The 16,651-nt window shown below is 42.7% G+C and overlaps 1 protein-coding gene across 6 annotated transcripts in view; it reads right to left on the bottom strand.

Moving 5' to 3' along the window:
- Window positions 1-16,651, bottom strand: part of TACC2 (transforming acidic coiled-coil containing protein 2) — a 115,496-nt gene that overhangs the window by 66,711 nt on the left and 32,134 nt on the right. For all 6 annotated transcript variants that reach the window (XM_071812214.1, XM_071812215.1, XM_071812216.1 and 3 more), the window contains 2 exons: window positions 16,525-16,650; window positions 8,970-9,101 (listed from right to left, as the gene is read on the bottom strand). In XM_071812214.1, the coding sequence (XP_071668315.1) occupies window positions 8,970-9,101; window positions 16,525-16,650 (258 nt within the window). The remainder of the gene's footprint in view (window positions 1-8,969; window positions 9,102-16,524; window position 16,651) is intronic.

Genomic DNA, 16,651 nt, shown 5'->3' with positions numbered 1-16,651 from the left:
TGAAAAAAAAGGGAAAATGTTAACAAAGGATGTTTGTTCAAACAGAATCCTCCTTCTGCCATAATATTTATTTTTTCTTTTAATATTTATATTTTAGAATCAGAATGATTTGGGTTGGAAGGGACCTTCCAAGCTCACCCAGTGCTACTGCTTGCCATGAGCAGGGACATCTTCACCAGCTCAGGTTGCTCAGAGCCCCATCCAGCCTGGCCTGGGATGTCTCCAGGGATGGTTCATCCACCACCTCTCTGGGTGACCTGGGCCAGGCTCTCACCACCCTCAGGGGCAACAATTTCTTTATAAAAAATGTACATATTGCCTTTGGATGCCAAAGCCTTGAGTGCAGCCTGGGAAAAAGCGTTCAACCCAAGAACTCCTTTATTACTAGGCTGACAAGTATCAAAGGGCTCATGGCTTGGGCATCTACAACATCATGCTGCTAAGAAATAGCAACATCTTTCCTAAAGGCCTAAAAGCACCAAACTGTTAAAAAAAAATGAACACTTCTGTATAGACACAGTTGCAAGGCAAAGCGGTGCCTCTGAGAGGCTGGCTGTACTACTGAGAACACATCAACACATAAAAGCATTAACACCTTCTGAAGTGCAGTGGTGACAGCGTTTTTAGGACACCTAAGGCTGGAGACTCCTGTACTCTAAAACCCTTCAAGGATCATCGGCGTCACTTGGCCTTTGCTGATACGCTCCATCTGCAAAATCCTTCCAGAAACACAGGTCTCCCAGGACCAGTGTTGATCCTGACGTTACAGAGAAGGTCAAGCAGACTGTTTTCAACCACTCCAGGTTTGGCGTTCATCTTTCTGAAGGTTATACAGAAGGTTTTACAGTCTTTTAAAGAATCAAGCATTCTTCGCTACAGCTGCACAAAAATACATGGCTCTAGACATGTTACTCATATTCCTGCGCCAATTTACTCACCATGCGTTTCTTCAGTCCTTGGACACTTAGGATTTCTTTTGTTTGTTTATTCTCCAAATCAGTCCCTCTCACTCCTGCAGACGGATTTTTGCTCCTTAGTCTTACCTCCATCTCCAAAGTGACCAAGAAAGGATCTGTCCTATAATTTCCACTTGCCTTGAGGAGAGTCACTTCAAAGATCTCTTCAAGCAATGAGCTGCTGGGACTGCTGGTTGAATGCTACAAGGCATTTGCTACCCTGCACTTTGGTTCTTCACTTCTTTATCCAGTTAACTCTGCTCTTATGTTACACCCAGAGATGTGCCAGGAGGAATCTTCGCAAGAAAGCAACCATAACCCCTTCGATCTCTCTGTCCCCAGAGGTGCAATTCTAGTTTTTCTTTTGCTTCTGGGAATAGCCCCAGTATTGCATGTGAATATACCATGATGTAAAACTTAAAATCTTTATTATATGGAAAGACGATATCCTAAAGAGAGAACTTAAGCAAATGCCACCTCCTGGAGAGCCACACAAATTGTTGAAGAGAGGAACAATGTCTTGCTATCAAGTAGCAAGAGCAGTGGAAGAAAAGCAGATTGATCTTTCCTTTCCTTTCCTTTCCTTTCCTTTCCTTTCCTTTCCTTTCCTTTCCTTTCCTTTCCTTTCCTTTCCTTTCCTTTCCTTTCCTTTCCTTTCCTTTCCTTTCCTTTCCTTTCCTTTCCTTTCCTTTCCTTTCCTTTCCTTTCCTTTCGCAACTTCATGCTACAAATGAAAGAATAAGTTTGAAAAGTTACCTAAAACACATAACAAATTCATCCCATGTTGGTTTACTGGCAAAACCCAGTAAAGCATTAACATAAATTGTAACACCTATGCTTTAGTAGTGCCTAATAAATTGGCATTTAGTGCAGTTCATGTCCACAGTATAATTAAGATATGATTATGTTCTATAATTAGCAATTTAAAGGCACATTCATCTCCATCCTTTAAATATCCAGCTATCCCTAAATTAATGCCACTCCAGTGCAGATAAATCAGAAATTCAGCCCTACAGTACGAACGATAGACATTCAGATTGAAACCACAGTCTTGTTGAGGTTGGGGACTTTTGGAGCTGGTGTTTTTTTGTTTTGTTGTTGTTGTTGTTTTTTATTGTTGTTGTTTTTTGGTGTGTGTGTGTTTGTTTTGTTTTCTGGGTTTTTTTAATGGGTTTGGAGCAGGTTATTCATTCGTGACTAGAGAGTGTAAATGAAATCTAAGCAGCAAAATAATTACTAAGTATTAAATCAGTGGGATATTTTTCAATATTCTCTTCAATTAATTCAACTGCCTCTGTACAATACCTGACATAACACAGCCCCATCTGTGTTACCATGATGTAAAGTTATACTGCACCACAAAACAACATGAGGAGACACTAGGTGTAAAGCTTCAGAGATTTAACTTTTATAGATTAAATACTTTGATAAATACAATCTGCTCCATCACTTATCTAGATTAACACAGCACGAGTGCTTCATTTGCATTGATACATTGTTAGTTCATGAAAAAACACCCTGTCTCAGAATTTTAAGCCTGAGCACACTGACAGAATATTTCCATCCACCAAATCACTGCAACTCACTGGAAAGAAACACTAGAATGGGTTTCTAAAAAAAATATATATTAAAATTAAAATCAAATAAACAGATAAATAAATGTGCCACCCACTCTCATTGATGACTGTTTGGTTGCTAGGGTCACTGCTTAATCTAAATTGCAAGTGAGATTAATGGCATTACGAGTTATGAATAACCAAGATGCCTGCTTAGTTATTGAAATTTCCTGCATGGGAAGCCCACAGCAAAGACAACAAAAGGGGCCTCCGTGCGGTGCTATTCAGGATGCCAGGGGGCTACATTCTTTCAGAGGTCAGCAGTGAATCACGATCAGTAACGTGAGAACTAAACACACCAGAAGATTCCACGTACAAAAGCGTTTTATGAAATTAAGCAGCCACACAAACAGGGAGATCAGGTTTCCAAGGGCTGAGCGCTGCTCCCTCAAGACTGGAAGTGTCCATGGTGGCCATGCAGAGATGTCACCCAAGGAACAGGGGATCCATCTACCACACAGAATCACAGAATCATTTTTGAAGGAAGAGACCATCAAGATCATTGAGTCCAACCATTGACCTAACTCTGGCACTAAAACATGTCCCTGAGCATCACAGCTACACATCTTTTAAACCCCTCCAGGGATGGTGACTCCACCACTGCCCTGGGCAGTCTGTTCCAATGCACAACAGCCCTTTCTGGGAAGAAATTTTTCCTAATATCCAATCTAAACCTTCCTTGATCCAACTTGAGGCCATTTCCTCGTCTTATCACTTGCTACTTGGGAGAAGAGACCAACCCCCTCCATGCTCCAAGCTCCTTTCAGGCAGTTCAGAGATCAGAAGGTCTCCCCCCAGCTCCTGTTCTCCAGCTGAACCCCCCAGGTCCCTCAGCCGCTCCCACCACACTTGTGCTCCAGCCCCTTCCCCAGCTCCGCTCCCTTCTCTCAACTCACTCCAGCACCTCAAGGGCTTTCTTGTCACAAGGGGCGCAGAACTGACCTCAGGATTCGAGGTGCAGATTTACAGAGAAGACCCAAGTTAAGGTTCCAGGACAGGCAAACCCCTGCCCAAAGCTCTTTGTCCAGCACGATTTTGTGCAGCTTCTCGCCTGTTGTCTGCTCCTGTGCTTTCCCCACCTGCTGGGGGACAGTCACTTCAATTTTGGATGGTATTTGTCTTGTGCCACTGCTGTATGAACCAGGCCTGAATTCACTGGATCACAAAAAAACTTTAAACCCCCTGTTTTCCAAATTTTTGGCCCAGCCTTCAGACTGGGACCACAAACACAACCACACCAAAGGAGGGAGGTTTTTCACTGCTGAATCTGCCTCTGTAGACCACGTCCATGAGCTAAATGCTCAAAGCTCTGTTGATGTTTCCATGCACTGGAGTTACAAAACCATCATTCCAGACCAGGGGACCTTTTCTTGCTTCCATGCTGCTTTCTAAGCCCGTAAACACCCCGAGGTGTAAGATCCCTAAGACAGCTGGGCCAGGCTTGTTAGGGAAGAAGCTGCGTAACGCCAGGAGGAAAACGACATTTTAAGGGCTTTTGTGCACCTGCCCTCAGCTGACAAGATCAGAGCAAATAACTCTCTGAGGGCACCTCGTTGTGGGAGATTTCAGGCAGCAGAATCCAAAGGTCTCTTGCCCTCAGGGCTTACATGAAGAATCAGAATATGAAAACGCAGGATGAAGAAATCAGACAAGAACGAGATTCCTGCCTGTTGCAAGACTTTGCTGTGATGGAAAAGGACAGGTGGTCAAATGACGACTGGGTAATTTCTTTAAGAAGTTAGCTTACCGCTTCCATCTGATTTCAAAAGAGTTAACAGAAAATGAAGCATTTTTGGTATTTTTCAGGGATTCCTTTTTGCTTCTATTTTTAAAAGAAGGGTCAATATCTCGCATTAGGGGCAGAGTGCTCCAAAAGCACAGGCCATATTTAAGCATAACATTAATTACTGGGAAATACAAATTACACCTGATCCAACAGCTTTAAACCACCCATTACCTGCTGTAGGACAAGAGGTGATACCCTGCAAGTCCCCCACCCTCCTCTGGTGCCATCAGAGCTGTCACCATGTGTGCCACATTGCCAGGGAACCAATGCCCACACCATGTTTATAATATTTCCGTCTTGAGTCTGTACTGCCACAGTTTTGTAGGGTTGATGCAAGATGATTAATGCTATTCTCAAATTCCTTGTGGATGGATTAATTAGTGTAATGACATATTCATTTTCATGCTGCTGAACCTGTTCTAGCAGCAAGGAAATTACCATATATTGCCTGAGGGAACCTGTAAAATATACAGTAATAACAAGCAAACAGAGGGCTAGCATCGCCCTTTTGTCCACTGCCACATACAGAGAGAAGCTTTACAACACACACAAATAATTGCTCTCTTTGAGGATAAACATGCAGGCAGAACGCACCCTAGAGAGCCTAAATTTGGAGCAAAAATAAGGTTAGAAAGCCGGTGAAATTTCCCACTTCTGCCGAGCATCCATTAATGCTTTGCCTTTTAAAAATGCAGTTACTGGACATTATTTGCTGCTGGTTTATGGAAGTTGTCCTCTGCCAGCACACAACATGGGAGTCTCCATCACACACAGGACCATACCCCCAGTCATGGATTCACCCAAAGTCCCCCACAGGATCCAGTCCCTCCCCTGGAGACCCCACAATACCAGTGTCACAGTCAGCTACAAGAAAATGCACTTAGTCCACAACATTTTTGGCTTAAAACACATCCCAGGATTTGAAGCTATGGCTCAGTAATAGGTTGAAGAGACCTACAGTGAGCAACACAAAGTGTCCTCCTGCCTGGGGTTGAGCAGTTCTGAACAGGTCACTTAGGAGACACCACCTCTTAAAAACCTGGAATGGAGGAAATGAACGAAGAGCAGAACTGGGGTTCATTCCTCTCCATTTGCTACAGACCGGCTGATGAGATGGAAGGTGTCTATTTTTTATGTTGTGTCCCAGAAGATGGTGAAACCCCTAAAAGTTTAATGGGTTTAAGTTTCCAAGTCCTAAGCAACTTAATTTCAATACCTTCATTCTGCTGCTATTGTAAAAAACCCATCATCACTTCACGTGTGCACCAGTGCACACATTAGAGGTAAAGTATTATCCCCTTCATATAACACACACAAAAAAACCCCAACACTCCTCCCACTCCAAAAAACAAAAACCCAACCCAAACCAAACAAGCAAAAAACTCACAAACAAACCTCAAAAGCTCACACTTTGGAAACAATGAGGCCTTGAGATTGCATTTGTATCCCTTACTTTCATTTCCCATCTTGTCTTTGCTCAGTGCACTTGCAGACTTACTGGAATAACTCATCCCTTTCAAAAGGGTTAAATTCACTCAAGGAAAAAAGCTGTGTGTTTCTAAATCCCATTTGAACCCTTCTTGGTTTTGATTATGTCATTAAAAGCAGCTCAGTCTAGGATTATCAGTATTGGTCATAAATGAAGGCAATACCTTGATTTTTATTTACATAGTTTTACACCAAGACTCTCCATAGATGGGCAAAAGGAGAAAACCTGTTTTCAACACATGATCACATGATTATGTGATTATTATATCCTGTTTTTCTGTGTGACATCAATAACTCACCTTTGCTCCCCCCCAGTGATGTATTATGAAATCACCTTTTGGCATCTGTAAAGACTATCATGAATTTTTGCTTTCGACAGAAAGATTTGTTGTTGTGCTTCCAATTGGTTCCAGGCTCATTTCAGGAAAACTTGCTAAGACAGAGAAATGTATTTAATTTCTGAGATTCAGAGATCAGTAGAAGGTCCCCATCCATCCAGAGTCTCTCAAAATGATCTGACCACAATCTGGTTTAGCTTTTGAAAGAAAACCGACTCTGTGTGTGACAAGGAGGACCCACCTCTCAACCACACAAGCCACACAGAAGATGACAGGTATGGCTTTCAAAGCAGGTAGTGAGGCTACAGGCGAGGACATGCATTCGGTTTTTGCTCTACAGAATGGATTAGACCCATCTCTCTTCCCCACAGGACAACCAGAGGGGTGAATCGGCTCTTCAGAGCCTTCCAGCTCCATCCGTAAAGGACACATTACACTCACTAGCAATATTTCAGCACTTCTCCCAGATTATGAAGTGACACAGTACATAACGTGACCATCATAATCACAGAGGAAACTGAAATGCCTCAAGGCTCCGTTTTGCAGAAAACTCTGCCGTGTCACAGCATTTCCAGAAGTTTAGCACCTTGCCATCCAAGCATTCACCATAAACGTGACAAACTGAAACATAACCTGATTTGCATGCTATCATTTTCCATGGCTGATTTTACTTGATACACATGAATCACATAAAAATGCAAGATAGTCCAAGAAGTATTTACATAAGGGGCTGATCATAACAGCAAAGAGCTATTTGGACAGTAATGTATTTGCTTCTCGAGAGGATGCAAGAATTATCTTTTGTCCCACAGATATCTCCAATTCTCACCTCTGTATGCACCTTAATTTCCACTACGGTCTGTGAAAGTCTGTGTTCATGTTACAAAAAGAATCAATGTTCAAGTCAGATCCAGAGAAAGAAGGTTGCAAGTGATAAAACAACTATTCAGAAGGCATAACAAGGATGTTTGCCAGTATACATTTTGGTTACTGACATCCTAGGTTGGATTGTGATTCTACATTGAACCTTTCTACTAATATTACTTAATTACATTTAGCATTGTTTACCACATCCAAGAGATTCTTATGCACACATAGATATTTACATTATTAAACAGTGCATGGTTATCAAAACCAAACAGACTTCAGAGGCACAAGCCAATCTAAATATGTGAGCACAGCAGCTCTGTTTGTCTGCAGAGTTCTAAAGTTATTTCTCCTCTCCTTGAGACCGAATTCTGATGAAAAGGAAAAAAATCACCATGTGCTTTGGTGGTTTCAATCAGGATTTGTAAATACCAGTCATCTGTGAGCAAACAAAAGCACTCTCAGAATATGAAATTCAGTCCAGGGTATCCATAAAGTTTAAACAAATTTGGATAATTCTCTGGAAAGAACCAACATCTTGGGGTGAATATTTTTTAACTTGCAAGCTCACCTAAGCATTTTTCTCCCTTTTTAGAGAACGGCCATGGTATCTACTCTTCATTCAGGAAATTCTCTCCCGATTACAAAACTCGCATACTGGTGCAGAACAGACCTTTGAGCACTTCTGTTCCCCACCAACTATACACAGGTTTAAAAGCACAGGTCCAGTACAGGATCACAGAGGAACATCACACACAAAACTCTTCCTAACTGTGTTACAGCAAGCACATAGACTAGAGCTGAGGAAACCATTTTCTGATCAAAATAATCAGAACTTTATTTTAAAAAGTTAACCAATGTTTCCTAGATACTATATGGTGGGTGTTTTTTTGAATAACATTTGCTGATAGCTATTCATTCACTGATCCACAGCAGAACGTGTGTGTTGTGTGCGTTTTCATTCGTGATTCAGAATATCCTCCTGCTGACAGCGGCGTCTCTAGACATTTCTGAACAGAGCTTTAGCAGAATAGCTGCGTTTCCCGTGGTGTCTCCTGTCTTGTATCATACTTGTCATGAGCTGCCGGTTTGTATTTGTAGGGTGGAGAACACAATTCTCCAGGGAGCGCCCGTGTAATATTCTCAGCTGCGCTGTGACCTTTTCCATTAATAGATGTCACAACATGGACATGCCTTTATTGCCGAGCCACAACGGCTTACTGGTTAATCACCCACACAGCAGGCATCATCTGAAGCTCTGACATGAATATCCAAGCACATGTCTTGTCTTGACTATATCTGAGACGGGGCTTTTTCAAGCAAAAAATTTCCTAGGCCATCTATGCAACACTATGGGATTGATCAATGGAAATCTGAAGGAAATATCAACTCTGAAATCAAGATAATTCAACGGTTCTTCAGCAAGAACAAAATCAAGCTGAACTTCTTCCTTCAGTACTGACAACTACAATGCAAATCACCGGTGTGGGGTAGAGAAGATGCTGGCAGCATCTGATGGAGAATGAGCAGAATAGTCCTCTTGAATATGACCCGATCTTGCACAGTTGCACCAAAAAAAAATGAAATAAAAAAGTATCTTCAACTTCGAGAAAGGAAAATATTTCGGGAAAAAAACCTAAGAATTTATTAACTTCAAAATAGCAGGGAAAAGCAGCATAATAATAACCGGTGTAGTCCAAGCTCCCTCTTCTGGTGTTTTGGAGTAAATATCCTGGAGTAAGCAGGTATTGTCAGTCTACTGTTTGGTTTCAAAATACAGCAGCAAAATGTTTATATACCTTAGATAAAACATCCGCTCAAGTTATTTATCCTCTTTCACGCTAGTTATGTTTTCTTAAACAAAGGATGTACAAACATAGACATTTATTTTAATGTATGAAATAACATTGTACAATACCTCTTTTTTTCCCTTGTGAAACCTTCAGCTTCTTGAGCAGGCAGCTCTACACCATCACCAGGGGCCACAGATGAAGGTGCATCCCCAGAAACAAGGTTATCAACTTCTTCGCAGCTATCGGGCTTGGGAGTGCTGCAAAACAATGATTAACAAGAAGCTGACAAATGTCAGAAGCGCCCAGGACACTTTAGCAAAGTCTCCTTAAAAGAGGAACTTTGGCTGGATCTAAACTAAGGAGCTCTAAGGAGAACATCGTCCCCTCCCCAATACTGTCTCTATCCCACCTCCCACAAATTGCTTCTTCCAACACTTGCTTCTCTACACTTGCTATTTCATTTAATTTCTCAGATCGCCGCATAACCAGTAATACTGCAAAGTTTTGACAGCTCTTATAGACCATAACATTAACTGACAGAGGAATTTAACTGTATATGAAATGAGGAAAATAAATAAATCTCTAAGGACCCCTTTGCAGTTCTCACACAGCCTTTTCTCCTCAGCGTACAATACCAACATTCAATTAAGTGAATTGAGTGACTTCCCCTTTAGGAAAAAATTAAAATCCAGGCTGAAAAAATTCTCTCAGTTTAAAAGCTCTCCCTGTGCTGCAAAACCAAAAGCACAATAATCCCTGAACTCATGGCATGACTGTTAAGATTACAGGACTGTAATGCTGCTGCATTTGCTAATTCCTACAAGTCCCTCTGCTCAGCAAAGCCCCACAACATCCAAGCTCAGAAGCACAACAGCCACATAGTGATTTCCAGAGTGTGTAAATGCAGGTTGGAAGGACCAAGTTTCTTCACAGCAGACTGGTGTCTTGACCACACTCATTACACTAATGACAAAAATGGGACTAAATAACCAATGACCTCATGTCTCAAAAGCAGGAGCAGCGTAGGGTCTTGTTACGCCATGTTGCCCTTCCCTGGGCACAGAGGGACACAGATGTCCCACACACCATGGCCTCCCATCCCACCAGCTCCTGCTTCCAGACATCCAGACACAAGCATTTAATAAGGAAATGCTGATGGCTCCAGGCCTTGGCTGAGAAGCTTCTTTTAGGTTTCCTGAACTAAATATAAACAGTTATCTTAGCCATTCCTTTTAAAATTTCCTCTCCTCTTCCCCTCAGTAATTATACTGTAATTGTAGAAGGTCAATTAAATTGCGTTACTGAGTGAGAGTTGGTCAGGTTCAGGGACAGACTGTTCCTTTCTTTAGAAACATGTATACAAACAGAGGACAAACGTAAGTCACATCCCTAACTTTGGTTATGATACAAATGAGCACGAGAACAATTATTCCCCAAAGAGTTTCTCCACTAACTTACTAAGATCACAAAAGCTCCTTCTGAGAGTGATTATCTTGATTAGCTCATATCCATTAAGTTGCTTTGTACCATATAGGATGGTTACTCAGTTACTTCTTCTAAGATATTAACTTTGTTTTAAGCACTTCTCCCTCCCTTTCTTCCTTTCTTCTTTCTGTCCCTTTCCCCAGTTTGTCCAAGCTGATCCAACACTGACATAGGCTTCCTAAATTTTCAGTCACATCAATTCAACATAAATAAGCAAATAAATAAATAAAGCAAGCTGTTTCCTTTTTCATGCAAAGGACTTTTCCCTTTGCTAAAAATGTCATTGTCCTAATATAGTAAATAGCATCTAACATATACAGAGGCAATGTGACTATATAGGGTCACACAAAGATTAGAGAAAGTAAAATTTTCAAGCAAAAAGTGAACTGCTAAAAATAAGCGAGTGCTGAACATTTGTTTGGAGAGTAAACAAAGAATTGCAAAACCCAAACAATTCACAAGGGGGCCCAGCCAAGCAAGAATACCAAACACTCATAAAATTATGGACCTTATGTTACAAACACATAAAACCGTCCCAGTTAATCGCCCACAGCAGCACCTGTTCCCTCTCCCCACCCCCTGCTGCCCATCGCAGCCCTTCGGCTTCCCCCTTTCTACATGAAATCAAACCATTTTCAGAGATACACTTCGACTAATGTCATTCCTGACGCTCTCTGCAAAGCAAAACTAGCTATCAAAACACAGGCATTTTTTAAAGAGCTCTGCTCCCCAGGCTTCACAAGGCACAGGGCTGGAACAGCTTTGGGAGCACAGGTTGAGAGAGTTGGGGTGTTTGGCTGGAGAAGAGAAGCTCTGGGGAAACCTGATTATGGACTTTCTGTAATTAAAACGGGCTGATAAGAAAGATGGCGACAGACTGTTTAGCAGGGCCTGTTGTGATAAGAGAAGGGGTGATAGTTTTAAACTAAAAGAGGGGAGATTCAGGCTGGACATGAGGAAGAAATTGTTGCCCCTGAGGGTGGTGAGAGCCTGGCCCAGGTTGGGCAGAGAGGTGGTGGATGAACCATCCCTGGAGACATCCCAGGCCAGGCTGGACGGGGCTCTGAGCAACCTGAGCTGGTGAAGATGTCCCTGCTCATGGCAGGGGTGGCACTGGGGAAGTTCTGAAGGTCCCTTCCAACCCAAACTGTTCTGTGGTTCTATGACACTTTTATGAGCTATAGAATCTACATGTGCTTAAACCCACAAATAAATTTCATTCATCTTTCCAAGCTTCACCCAAACCAAGCGTGTCAAACTAATTTTCACTGGGTGCCACATCAGCCTCATGGTTGTCTTCAAAGGGCCAAATGTAATTTTAGGGCTGTATACATGTAACTACTCCTACACTTATACAGTCCTAAAATTACTTTCGGCCCTCTGAAGGCAACTGCGAGGCTGATGTGGCACCTGGTTATTTTGACACCCCGATCTGGATTCCCATAAAGACCACCCCTGCCAAGTGTCAGCTGCCTTACATGTGCAAGTGGGATTGTAAATGAACACAGCGGAGATGCAGTTTTTGCATTTTCTCAGACATCTTGCACCAACACGAGTACTGGGAGCCATCCACACACATTCCATGTTTGGGTGGACTGTGGGACAAGGTACCATGTGCAGTCTCCACTCCTCTTCCTCACTGCTTTCGCTCTGATAAGGGGTCCACAGTACCAAGGGGTGTTGAGCAAGGCAGTGGAAAGTAGGTTGCAAGACTAATCACACCAGGTCTGGGGCTAATATTGCCACATGGTAATTTTGGCACTGTCCAGCGTGGTTTGCAGGTAGGATTGCAACAGCCTTGTGTTACTGGTGATTGCCCATCACCAGATGGACATTGCCTGCAGATGGTGCTGCCCACTGGTAGCATGATAACTGCAAAAGGGACGTGGCAGAATGAGAGCAGCTCAGAAATGGTACAGACAGCACAAACTGAGGCTGAGTAGCACAGCACAGCAACCCTGTCCAAAACACACACTTCTTGTCCACTTCAAACAACCCAGCCTGTCTACATCAACTTTTGTACACATATCAACTCGCGGTATTTGTAGCAGCTCAGACATGAAGTGGCTACATTAAAACCTCTTCTTCTCCACAGTTCTTACTAAAACAAGCTTTGCCATTAAGCTTGTTTTCCAATTAGTTACGTTCAAACCATTGTAACGAGGATACTACTGAAAGAGCCAAGTCTTCCCAGTGCACAATGAACTAGGTAGGCATCGGGCAGTCTTCATCCTGCAGAGTTGGGCTGATTAGAGAACAAACATTTTTTCAAGCTCCACCTCTGTTGATTTTTAAGAAGTTCTCAAAAGTCATTTTGTGCCTGTCTGTGTGTACAGATGTCCCAGGGTATTCCTGGCAGCTTGTCTTGATGGCACTGCAGAGCACACCCTGAGAGCATCACAGCTCCCCAGGCTGTGAACCACACCACTGGGAAAGGTCCATCTGCAGATAAAGCAACGCGGGTTTTAGTGTATCCCACATCACCACTTAATGCACCCTCTGCACAACAGGAGCTGGGACAGGGGCTGATGCAGGGCAGCACAACATTTTCCAGCGTCAGTTCAGGTTTAGAACAGTTTTCATTCCCTTGTATTCACAACTGAGTTGCACTAGCTCTGTCTGGTCTGGACTAAACACCGCAACCTTACCTGGAGATTAAATGCAAGAGAAGAAGCTTTCTTTAGCAGGTGGAAGGGAGCACATCAGGCTCTCCTGCCTGTCACCTACAGCCTGACCCTAAAGCCAACTCACACCGCAAGTGCTTTCCAAGCTGCCATTTTTTTCTCAGGCACCTGCAGGGTATTTTGCCCACAAGATGGGCAGCAAGTTGCAGGGAACAGACGGACACTGCCCAGAAATGTCTAACACCTCTAACCACAAACCTGAGCTAAGCTGTGCTCTTGTACCACCCAGGTACTTATCTGCCTTCTCTGTTTTTCCAACCCAAACATTTCTCATATAAACCAGAAGTCCTGTTGCAGAGCTCTGCACCTGCAGCACAGAGAGTAAGACGTGTCTAGCCAAAATTTCTCCTAGTGCAACGTGTGCTGGAAAATCCAAGTGAACTTGGCCTTTCAGTTCGATTGCTAAACAAAAACGCTTGGCAGAACAGCCAGTGAACTTTTTACCTAATTCTTTTCAGGGCACTCCTCTGTAGATACAGTAAATAAAATCTGCTTACGGAGCAGATGATACCATGTTGTCCCTGATCAAGGTATTATCAGCAGGGGAGGAGAAAGGCAGACAGTCATCCTCAAGAAGTAAAACAAAGATACAGTTTCTTGACTGGACAGATGGAGGGACAACCTGATCTCTTATTATGCACTGCCATCTGGAAGACATTTAACACAAACTGACCCCGGCATTATATGCACTATTATTTTCCCCATCTCAAAGTGCAAGCCATCTGCATTATGTGACACCCCCATTGGAAACAAAAGGAACTTATTAGTAAATAACGAAGTATATTTGGGGAAAAACACTTTATACTTCTACTTTACTGCAGACAGACTGGAATAGCATCATGCTATCTAATAGCCCTGGTAACATTCTAAAAGTATAATTCACAGTTATAACCAGAAAGTGACACATGTATGCACTAGATAACTTTTTTGCAATCATATTGAAAAGCAGTGGTGCAGTATTTCTACACAAAATGCCAAAAAAACAGTGGCTTTAATATGACCACCTTACTATATAGGCAAGAATCTGCTCCACATCACCAGTGAAAAGAAGATGAGGCATATAGCAATGACATGAAACAACAAACATCACTGAAACTCTTCCCTTGGATAAGAAAAACCCAGTCCTGCTATTACCGATCCTCATTGCCAGCATAATCCCACGCATTTTAGGAGTACTCCTTTCATTTGCTATCAACATTATATTGTTATCGGGTCTGAGCAAACCACAGAGAAGCCAGCAGTGTTTGTTACTGTGGGAAGAGTTGTGCCAGGGTTGTTTCAGACTGGAGATCAAGCAGGGTCCAGCTGCACTGATTTTAACCCCTTTTCTGCCAACCAGCTGCATCTGCGGGTGGTAACACATAGGAACTACTGCCCTTGTCCTGCCAGGACACCAGAGAACGTCTCTGCAAGGCTCACTGAGAACCTGGCAAGTGACAACAGCCTGGACAGGACAGACAGATGCAAGGAGAAGAGGGAGGTTTGATGTTTGAAGTTGAACAAGGATGCAAAATAAAGGAGAAAGAAAAACAAACGATACTGACAAGAGTTAACTTGTGCAGCTTTAAAACAAACAAACTAACTTAAACAAAAAAACACAGAACTACCTGCAGCCAGGTTCATTCCAGTTGACCACAGTGTACTTCTTTCTCACTTTCCTTCATTTCAGATACAGAAAAACTACCTACTTCCACGCTGAGGATCCCAGGTTTTCAACTTTTTAGCACTGAACCCTCACAAAAATCCTGACGCCTTCCTCCAGGTCAGGTTATGGAAAGAAGAGCCAGACCCTGAGCTCAGCCCCCAGTCTGGGCAAACCAGAGCTCAGCACCAGCATTTGCAGCCCACACAACAGGGATGACGCAAGGAACCCTGAGACTTACAGTCAAAATATTTTAAAGACACAACATACAAAGAAGATGAAAATAAAAGCTGTAAAATAATTAACTGTAAATTCCAGATCCAAATTAGAATGTGACCAGCGTGAATCCACAAGGTTTACAAGAAGAAGTAAATTAACGCACACCAGGACTGCTCTTCCTAACTGTTTCCTAAGGTGATATTTAATCACAGACAGCTCAAGTGCCTTTTTCCCTACAAACAGCAAACTATCACCCCAAGGGCAACAGAGTCTTCTATTTTTGACTGCAGTCCAGAGACCGTATATAAATCCTCACCGCACTTTTGTTGTTAGTCTTCTTTTATTCCTCCATATTCAGAAAGTAGCTCAGAGCTCCACTTCAGTTACCGCTCACTCTTTTCTAACCACCTTGCTGCTATGGGCAACAATCCATTAACAAGGAAATAAAAAAAAAACAGAAGCCAAAATTTCGTCAGTAACTCAATTACATTTTGAAAAACAAAGAAACACAACTCTCTGATTGAAAACTTAGAAGAACTGGAAGAAATCCACATCATTAGCTGCTCACTGTACACTTCACTAGATCATCTTACCCTGATTGTAGGAAAAAGTGTGTTTCTCACACATTCACTCAGCCAGCACCAGTGACTAACCAGCTTGGGACTGGTGGAAGACCAGTACAGGCTGCACGGCAAAGTCACTCAGCTTTTAAGGTGGATCGAGCAAACCACACAAGCTCCTTTCCGCCTTTGATAGCATATTATTGCTACTTCAGCTAACCAATTTAATGCTAGCTTAAATATATTGTGTATGTTTACACTCCGCTGAATTTACAATGATTGAAGGGCAAACACACCCTTCAAGGCTTCCTGTTGGCAGTTATGACAAGTTCATATGCCCAAAGATCCTGACAACCCAACTGCCACCAGCACAAGTAAAGCAACAGTTTCCCTTCTTGATGCAAGTAAAAGCAGACAAAACCCCCAGTGTTCAGCAGAGATGAGACACTTGAATACTTTATAATTAGTATTACGCTGTTAAGGAACTTCTCAAAATTAAAAAATGCTCAAAGGATCAGTTACCTTGTGCTAATAAAAGATATATATATAAACAAACACCTAAAAAATATAAGGTATATATCGCAGGTTCATGTGGCACGACCCAGAGGGTGATGGACACTGGGACAGGCTCTCCAGGGAGGTGTCACAGCCCCAAGTGTAATAGTGTTCAAAAAGTGACTAAACAACACCTTCAGATACAAGGTGTGAACTGTGGGGTTGTCTTGTGCAGGGACAGGAGTTAGAGTTGATGATTCTTGTGGGTCCCTTCCAATTCAAGATCATAGAATAATAGAATGTCTTCCTACGTGCCAAAGTGACTCAGTCTCAGGAAAAGGTAAATAGCATCTTTCTTCTAAGGTTTTGATAGAGGGAAGTTTACATTCTGGTAAAGATTTCCATTGACAGACGCTCCACTGACTATAGACAGACTCAGCAAACTCATCGGCAACTGGTCATACCAGTTGTATATCTATCCAAGAAGAGTGACAGCAATTTCTTGGCTAACGCTGACCTCAGGGGTCCCCCATCAGCCCACACCAGTAAGCAGTTTGCAGCTGCTTCCCAGCCCCGCAGTGGCTCCATACAATACCTCGCCTCAGTCAGCTCAGCAGCATCCGTGGGGCCAACATCTCCATCTGCCGTGGAAACAGCAAAGGGTTCCTCAGAAGGATCAAGGGGAGAAGCCAACTGTATATCATCACCTGGCCCACAAGGGC

The sequence above is a fragment of the Patagioenas fasciata genome, chromosome 8 (genome assembly GCF_037038585.1).
Source record: "Patagioenas fasciata isolate bPatFas1 chromosome 8, bPatFas1.hap1, whole genome shotgun sequence".
Lineage (NCBI taxonomy): Eukaryota > Metazoa > Chordata > Aves > Columbiformes > Columbidae > Patagioenas > Patagioenas fasciata.
Note: the sequence above shows the minus strand (reverse complement) of the source record. Positions and strands in the feature narration are given on the sequence as shown.